We start from the raw sequence: 7,874 nt of genomic DNA, 5'->3' as shown, positions 1-7,874 counted from the left end.
AGTTCAAACATTACCTGTAACAAAGTTTCAATGGGATCCATGCTTATAGACTGAGCCCTGTCAGAGTGGCTGCATTGGAAGGAAATCTCTCCCAGAACACACCTCATTGATTCCACCACATTTTTTGACAACCCTTTTCTTAAAATCTCAACTGTAAGTAAGTTACTTTCACTGCGACAAAAATGGTACAATTCATTCATTTGAGTGTTAAAATTCCAAATTCTTAATTTATTAATTTTCTTCTATAACCAACCCTGATCAATTTGTGCATGTGGACCCCATCTACAAAAAAAACATGCAAACATATTTATACCAATATTCAATTTTAAGACACAAAGTACCATGGTCTGAATAACAATCGACACCAAAACTCACACAATTGCAGGTTTATGTGAAATGATGGTGAAAATGCCCATTATGTAACGTTTTAGACAGTAGATTCTGATTTAATATATTTGTTTGCGGGATAATTAATTCGTTTATCTTCATGATTGTCTTGTTTTCACCCAAAGCATTAACTTGTTGGTGTTGGATCGACTTCTTGCACTCTTTCACCTGAGATTAATCCCAGGACAGGTTCCTCCCCGATATTTTGCACGCCCATGTCCCATTACCAAACCCTACTGTAAAACTAGATAATATATTTGGTGCAATACAAACCCAGATGATGTATCGGTATGTAATTATTTTATTACTGACGGACGAATGGATGTACGCAAGTACCAGTGGCCTAGGATATTACTTCAGTTGTTTCCACAGCCATGTGATGTGATCTTACTTAGGAAGGATATTCCTAGACAAAAATAAATTCCACCTGTTTTTTTATTTTGAATGAAGAAAAATAAAAGCTCCTTAATTGATAGAACAGCATTAAAGTTTTTTTTATATTCTATTATAGCATTACTTCCTGCTTAAATACAGGTGAAATATTTGTTGCTTAGGCTTCCTTAGAATGTGTTTTTCCAAATTTGTAAGAAATGCCTAGCTCCTCTTGAACACGTAGGCCTACTGTTGCTATGCTTATCTATTGTATGAACCGGTCTGATGGATGATCGATAAACACTAACGTTTGATTAAAATTGTTGTTTCATCCCGTCAAGGTTTCTGGCTGTAGGTCAAAAGTGTTTTTGTCTGAATACCCTTGTGCGTTTGTCCTCGGTTGCCATTTCAACATGATCGACGCGAGGCGGATCAGTCTCTTGACGAACGTCAGCTCTTTGTTGAAGAACTTGGTGCTAAATATCTGTTGTATATTTTCTCTATCGTGTTTTTATACCTTCTTGTTACAGATACAGCAAAGATGTGTCTGTGATTGGAACAATAAAGAAACTTTTCAAAGAATCAGTGATCAATATGATTTATTGTACCGCTAAACGAAGAAAACGAGAAAAACACAATTTAAAAGTGAGAAATGTTCATATCCCTCTCCGCATTAACTCCAGCCTGCCTTCTATAAGTTGGCTTCCTGGTCAATGAGGGGGTTGAGGTCCAGCTTGGCCTTTTCGAGAGCTGCAGCCTTGGCCCTCCGTGAAGGACGCACCACAGGAACCGACTCGGGAACATTTTCGCCATCACTGACAAAGAAAAAAAAAAATGTGAATGCATTAAAGCGTGCACGTCGGTGTCCGGAGACATGCGGTTCAAACACTGACCTCTCCTCTGACGACTCGGCCCTCCTACCAGGCTTTTTGCTTCCTTTGGATGAACACGCTTTTCTCTGACCTGCGCACACAAACACACACACACACACACACACAATCAGGCTTCATCACCTGCTGCCATGCTCTATGTGCCGTTCTGCATAACAGGGAACCTGCATTACCTCGTTTAGGCCTCTTTACAGATTTTGACACGTCGTCTGTCGCGGCCTCTGTGGAAACATGGCAGGTTTTTTTTTTTTTATCCTGTGACACCCGAGTTGCTAGAAGAGGGTATGCATTCTAAATCCACTTTTCGACAAACAGACGAGCCACAGCCCTTTAATTTGACGGGTCGCCACGTGAGGTGCGCATCTGGTGAACCAGAAGGCGCCTTTCATGGCGTGCGTACCGTCTGCATTGACATCCAGCGGTTGTAGCGCCGTAACGCTAACGGCCTCGGCCTGTTCCGTCGAGTCCATCAACTGATGAGTCATCTTCTCGAGAGCGCGGAGACAGACGCGATCCTTCACCACCTGAAGACCAGAAGGGAATGGAATCATTTCCCCTTCGGGAGGAATTGGAAGTCTGCAGAGTCCTTCATTTGGCTCCAGAACTTCCATTTGTGGGGGGAAACCCTTTATGGGTTTACGACAAAATCTTTGCATATTTCTCGGTGGAGCCGTGCACGAGTCTGGATGAACCTGTACGAGCTGCTGGAGCAGCGTCTGCAGGTCCTTCCTGACCGTCCCGTCCCTGCTGAGCTCCAGGTTGCAGAGAGTCTTGGCGTAGAGACGCACCTCGGGGGCCGTCGGGTCTTTAAGCATCTCCCCACACATGCGCACCGCCAAGTAGTCGTGCACACACACCTCCTTAAAAGACGCATGCACTCGATAAATGTCATCCAGCTTTCGTTCGAGCGTACTCAAACAATTGTGAATCAAATCGTGAACTGATTAAGAAAATGTTTAGACTTGTCTACAACAAAACAATTTGTGAGAAGAAAGCAACGTGGAGGAACTTCTCAAGCTGACCCGTGATTAATACCTCGGTGTTAGTTGAGGGCTTAATGAGTATACTTGGGCGGGTCAGCTCCACAAGCAGCTCGACCACGTTGTTAATATCCACTTCAGCGAGTGGAGAGGTGGCCGGGGCGTTCAGGAGAGTCCGGACGCTTGGCAAGAAACTCTCCTCCACGACCTCCTGGTGGGCCCTGATGACACGCAAAGACAGAGTCCAATTCATAACCAATCACATCACAGACGCAGCTAATCAAAGCACGTCGTGTGCGTGTGTGTGTGTGTGTGTGAGACCTGCTCTCCCGGGCGTAGAGCTGGAAGAAGACGCCGAGGCAGTGCCGGAGTCGGGTGTCGTCCTCGGTGACGGGGTTGTACCACAGCAGTATCAGCCGGGAGAACATCTTGGAGCTCGTGATGCGACCGGTGAACATTAGCTTGGCGAGGCCCTCTGCGGTCTCCGTACGGAGATCAGACACCTGGAAGCGTGGAACACACGGAACATTCAGTACGCTCGCCTTCAGAGAGACTTTAAAATGAAAATACAAAAAAGACAGTCCCGCCCCCCCACCTCGCTGTCCAGGAACTCTGACAGCAGCACAAGTACACTCTGTGCGCTGTCCTCGGGCAGATCGGCCTTCTCTTCGGCCACCGCCGGCGTCTCTTCCCGTCCGTCCGGTGACCGGGAGGACGCGGCGGCCGCCGTCTCGGGACCGGCTGCCTCGGAGAGCAGCTGGAAGCCAAACAGCAGCAGAAGGTCGACGATGGCCCGCAGAGCCGAGATACGGATCCTCACCTCGTCCAACTGGGAAATCTGAAAACAGGCAGCCGCGCGTTAGAACTGGGACGTCCAGCCGGGGATTTAGGGTCGATAAAAGAAAACCACACGATGAATTATTTCCCCCCCCCTCAGTAAAGTCATCAAAAATAATTCAGGCGTCTTCAGTAACTGTTTTATTTGCCGCCATTGTTTTCGGAGCAGCACAAAACCTCAAGAAATGACCGAGAATCTTTGGGTGACACTGAATAAAAACGTGTGTAGGACAGTTACCTGCAGCAACAGGACCAAGTGGGTTTTCGCCAGCTCCCTGCTGTGGAGGGCGCACGTTCCCAAACACACCACGGCCATGTTGCGAACAGCAGGGTGAGCGTTCGCTATGCCGGGCAAAATCTAACGGGGAAAAAAAATAATCAGCCGTCGGTTCGTTCATCCGTCTTTTCTGGTTTCAAAACGTAGAGCTAATCTAATCAGATTATCAGGGACAGGAAGTACTTAAATAACACCGAGCTCAGATACGTATATAAACCAAACCTCCAGCAAGAACGCTGGTTGATGGTCCTGACTTGTACTGCGCAGTAGGGTGTGTGTGTGTGTGGGGGGTGGGCGGGGCCTATACCAGCGAGGACATCAAGGCGCTTATCGTCGGACCTATCCTGGTCTTCATGCTCATCTGCTTCAGCAGTTCTGCACACATGGTTAGACACCGGAGGAGCGTCTCTGGGTCGTTCTGGGGAAACGAAAGTTGTCGCTGAATCCTGGACAAACGGCATCAAACGACCTTCATCCTGACCGACCGCCGGTTCTAGCTGTGGAACGCACCTTCTCACTGCGGACCTCCTTGTCCGCCGGCTGGCAACTCGCTGCGATTTCCTGGACGATCCGGTTCCGGCGGTTCTCGAGCTCCTCGATGGAGTCCTTGAGCTCTGCGGCGCGGTTGAACTCTTGAGCGGCGATGGATTCCTCCAGGGCTTGTTTGGCCTCCAGGAGACGGACCTTTACCTCTGCAAGCTGAAAGGGAAGCAGCTCACATGTTTGCGAGCTGCTTCCTGAAAGAGGGAGAGGCGATCCCTCCTGGAGCCCGACGTCGTGGGAAGTTCACCGCTGGCCGATTGGAACCGAGGATGAGGACGGATCCGACGTCTCCGTTTTGCCTACCTGGACCTGCTTTCGGCGGTTCTCATTCTCATCCGCCGGCTGACTGACCACCGTGATGGGCTCCCTCACGTCCGAGATGATTTCTGCCACCTGTGCAACGCAAGCCGAGCTCATTTAAAGCCGTACATCTAATTCAGGAACGATATATCAGAGGCACGACGCAGCAAATTCAGCGAAGCCTGTAAATTCAATCCAGTGAATTTACAGCGGAGGAAAAAAAAAAAAAAGGTCGGTTGTCACTCACAGTTTGGATGCGCCTGTTGTCATCAGAAATGAGCTTGAGGAGTTTCTCTGTGAGGAGGGAGACGAGGGAGGAAGGAGTTTGCGGGAGAGCCAGCATCTCCTGCAGGACCACCAACACTCGCTTTCTACAAAAACAAAAATACATCCCATCTATTTAAGGCCGCAACAACAAACATCGCTTCAGACTTCTGCCGCTCCTCGCCTCACCTGCCGCCCTCCTCGTTGGTGTCGAGGCATCCGATGAGATGGATGAGCTGCTGGGAGATGAACTCCTTGGTCATGACCAGCTCCAGCTGGTTGAAGTCGGCCCTCTGCTCTTCTGACAGTACCGGCACTGCCTTCAGATACCTGCAAGCAGGAGAGCCGGCAGGCAGGTAACACAGCTGCACAGCCCAGGGGGGCCGCTGGGACTACAGCTGGGCTGCCTTCAGGTACCATAATGAATGTGGGACAACTCGACATTAAAAAACACAGAAACGACCGCCGCACAGCGACATGAAATGCTAAAACGATGTGATAACGATGCCCGAAGAAGAAAGACGGTTCGTTATTTACACCCGACCGGCAGGCTGCGTTACAGACGGCACAATGATCTTTCAGAGATGTTTAAAATCACGAATCTAAAACGTCCTCCGTCCCGCATCTCACCCGTAGAGGTAGTCGCCGTAGGCGGCGGCGTCCGGTAACACCTGCTCCATCATCTCGTCGCCATCGTCTCCTTTAGCTTTGATGAACTCGCACAAAGCCCTCCAGTAAAGCACGTTCTCACAGGACAGGGAGTCCGCCGGGATCAGCTTCCTTCAAACAGAGAGTTCCTCGTCTCAAACATTTCGTACGTTTCGTTAGGAGGGAGAGGATCCGTCGGCCACCTGTTGTCGAGCTGCTTGACGTCGCGCACCAGCTCCTCAGAGGGCGTATTTTCAAAGATGGCCTTCAGCGTTTCAAGAGCCGTTTGGGCGCAGTTCTCCACATCCAGTCTGTGGAGCAACTCGATGATGTCGCCGTCGACCCGAAGCAGCCAGGCGGGAAGTAAACGCGTGCAAACCACGCCCCTCACGGCTTCTGCAAACACGCACAGCCGAGCGGCCGTTGATCGGACAGCACAGCTAACGCGGAGCTTCAACAGCACCTATCCAATCAATTCAATGATAAAAATGTGCGACTTCCTGTTTAATAGCAGAAAACAACTTTACCCGAGGTGTCATGGAGACCCTGCTGCAGCAGGCCAACTCTCTGGGCAATGGTCAAAGCTTTAATGTGAACCTTTTCAGCGAGAACCTTCAACAGAAAACAAAGAAAGCTCTTCAGGAGTATAGCAAACCTCAGATCAAGACTTTAGCGGGAGATTTATACGGACGCGCTACCTGGAAGGCGAGCTTGCGGACGTTCTCCTTGATGTCCTGGGTGCGTTTGATCACTTTGGGCAGAGTACGAGGCGACATCGCGATGCAGGACAGGACCGCGCGTCGCACCTCGCCATTGCTATCGTTTTCCAGGATGAGCAGGTACGCTAAACGGCAACAGGGAGAAACGAGCAACGCAGATTAGAAGGAAGAATTGAATTATTGGGAAGTGGCTACACAGAAATATGTTATAGCCGAACATAAACACAGCTAGAACATCTACAAAGTAATATTAAATCGAGCGCGTTGCGTCACAGGATGCGAGACAACAAACCGTTGACGGTCGGACAGTCGGGATCCTTCGGCTGCTGCAGGCGCGTCATGGCCAAGGAAGCCTGAATCCTCACGTTGGGGAACTTATCGGTGACGCGAACCAGCATGGCTCGGTGGATTAGATCAAAGAGGTCGTCGTTGATCTGAGCGTTTTCCCCCATGCTGCCCAGCAACTTATTGATCAGCTGGCACACACGGAAGCGCACGGCGTGGCTGCTGGCTTTGTGAGACTGAGGACAAAAGGGACGGAGCGTAAGGACGGAGAGAACACAGGAAGCATTTAACCGCAAACGCTTCGGTGATAATGTTTATACCTCCAACAGGAAGTTGAAGATGAAACTCAAAAAAGGATGATCGTCCTCCGCCTCGCCGTCTTCCTCCTCCTCCTCCTCCTCCTCCTCCTCCTCGTCCTCCTCCGGCTGGGCTGAAGACTGGAAACTGGTGGCAAACCTCGCAGCGAACTCAATGACGTTTTCCACCGCGGGCTCACGCTTGTAGACGATCATGGCGTACTTCAGGTGGTGGACGAACTCCTCGTGGAACGGCGTTTTGTCCTCAAGCTGACGGGACGGGAGGCAGACGACGACGTCACCGACGAAAGGTGAAGCAAAACGCGAGAAACAGATTTATGTTCGGGGTAATAAAGGGGCAACAGTCATTCATAAACGGATAGATGCCCATCCAGGGTTGTTTGCTTGCCCCGGGGGGGGGCAAAACTAAACACAGAAGCAGCATTCAGAAACAAAAGTTATTAAACCTCCATTAGGTTTGCAATAAACACAACAAACAAGACTCAAAAAGTTCAATACAACAAAAAACACCAATGTTTTTGGACTGATTCCTGACACAAAAACTGCTGTCAACTTATCTGGAGGCAAATATCCCAGAGGTCAGATTGCTATGAACAAATTAATGTGGAAAACAACCGCTCTAGAGAAAACACAATCGTTTTACATGAGCTCACCTTCAGGTAGCGGCTCCTCAAGCTCGTCACCAGCTTCGCTTTGTTGTTGTGGCCCTTCTGAGCACGTTGAAAAGCCTCTTTAATGTCCATTTCATTTTCCGAAGTCATCTTTCCTTCCAAAACCGGATAAGAACGAAATTACTCCACAGCAGAAACGCACCTCGAAATCACTCCGACACTGACTTTTACTAGATGCTAACGGTAGCTGCAGGTCTCCGGTGCGTCGTTAGCATTAGCTAACCAAAGCCCGGTGAAAGGTGAGCAGGAAATCAACGAAACCGAATAACGGATGAGGGGCGGAGTTCCCGACAGACTTCTTACATAACCTTTTCACAGTAATAATGCAGACATTATAAATTGTAAAGTTATTTCACCTTTCCCTCTGTTTTCCCAACCAAACGC

At 49.3% G+C, this 7,874-nt stretch overlaps 1 protein-coding gene across 1 annotated transcript; it reads right to left on the bottom strand.

The window, feature by feature from the left end:
* Positions 1-1,350: 1,350 nt before the first annotated feature.
* On the bottom strand, positions 1,351-7,638 carry ncapg (non-SMC condensin I complex, subunit G). The gene is made up of 21 exons (XM_068751108.1): positions 7,473-7,638; positions 6,823-7,068; positions 6,510-6,738; positions 6,197-6,342; positions 6,026-6,110; positions 5,702-5,894; positions 5,481-5,630; positions 5,040-5,180; positions 4,834-4,957; positions 4,590-4,679; positions 4,254-4,442; positions 4,051-4,161; positions 3,705-3,824; positions 3,225-3,467; positions 2,951-3,132; positions 2,685-2,850; positions 2,342-2,506; positions 2,050-2,173; positions 1,823-1,870; positions 1,653-1,722; positions 1,351-1,574 (listed from the first exon to the last, which is right to left on the bottom strand). Exons 1-21 carry the CDS (start codon positions 7,578-7,580, stop codon positions 1,451-1,453), a joined length of 3,054 nt encoding a protein of 1,017 aa, XP_068607209.1. The 5' UTR covers positions 7,581-7,638; the 3' UTR covers positions 1,351-1,450.
* Between the last annotated feature and the right edge of the window lie 236 nt (positions 7,639-7,874).

Source organism: Brachionichthys hirsutus, chromosome 17 (assembly GCF_040956055.1).
Source record: "Brachionichthys hirsutus isolate HB-005 chromosome 17, CSIRO-AGI_Bhir_v1, whole genome shotgun sequence".
Classification (NCBI taxonomy): domain Eukaryota; kingdom Metazoa; phylum Chordata; class Actinopteri; order Lophiiformes; family Brachionichthyidae; genus Brachionichthys; species Brachionichthys hirsutus.
Note: the sequence above shows the minus strand (reverse complement) of the source record. Positions and strands in the feature narration are given on the sequence as shown.

Bases quoted from the DNA above. Each gene is read 5' to 3' on its own strand.
- ncapg (XM_068751108.1), bottom strand. From the start codon at position 7,580: ATGACTTCGGAAAATGAAATGGACATTAAAGAGGCTTTTCAACGTGCT. The intron at 7,069-7,472 runs GTGAGCTCATGT...CCGTCCCGTCAG, and splicing joins TGAGGAGCCGCTACCTGAAG to CTTGAGGACAAAACGCCGTT. The intron at 5,895-6,025 runs GTAAAGTTGTTT...GCGTGTTTGCAG, and splicing joins GGGTCTCCATGACACCTCGG to AAGCCGTGAGGGGCGTGGTT.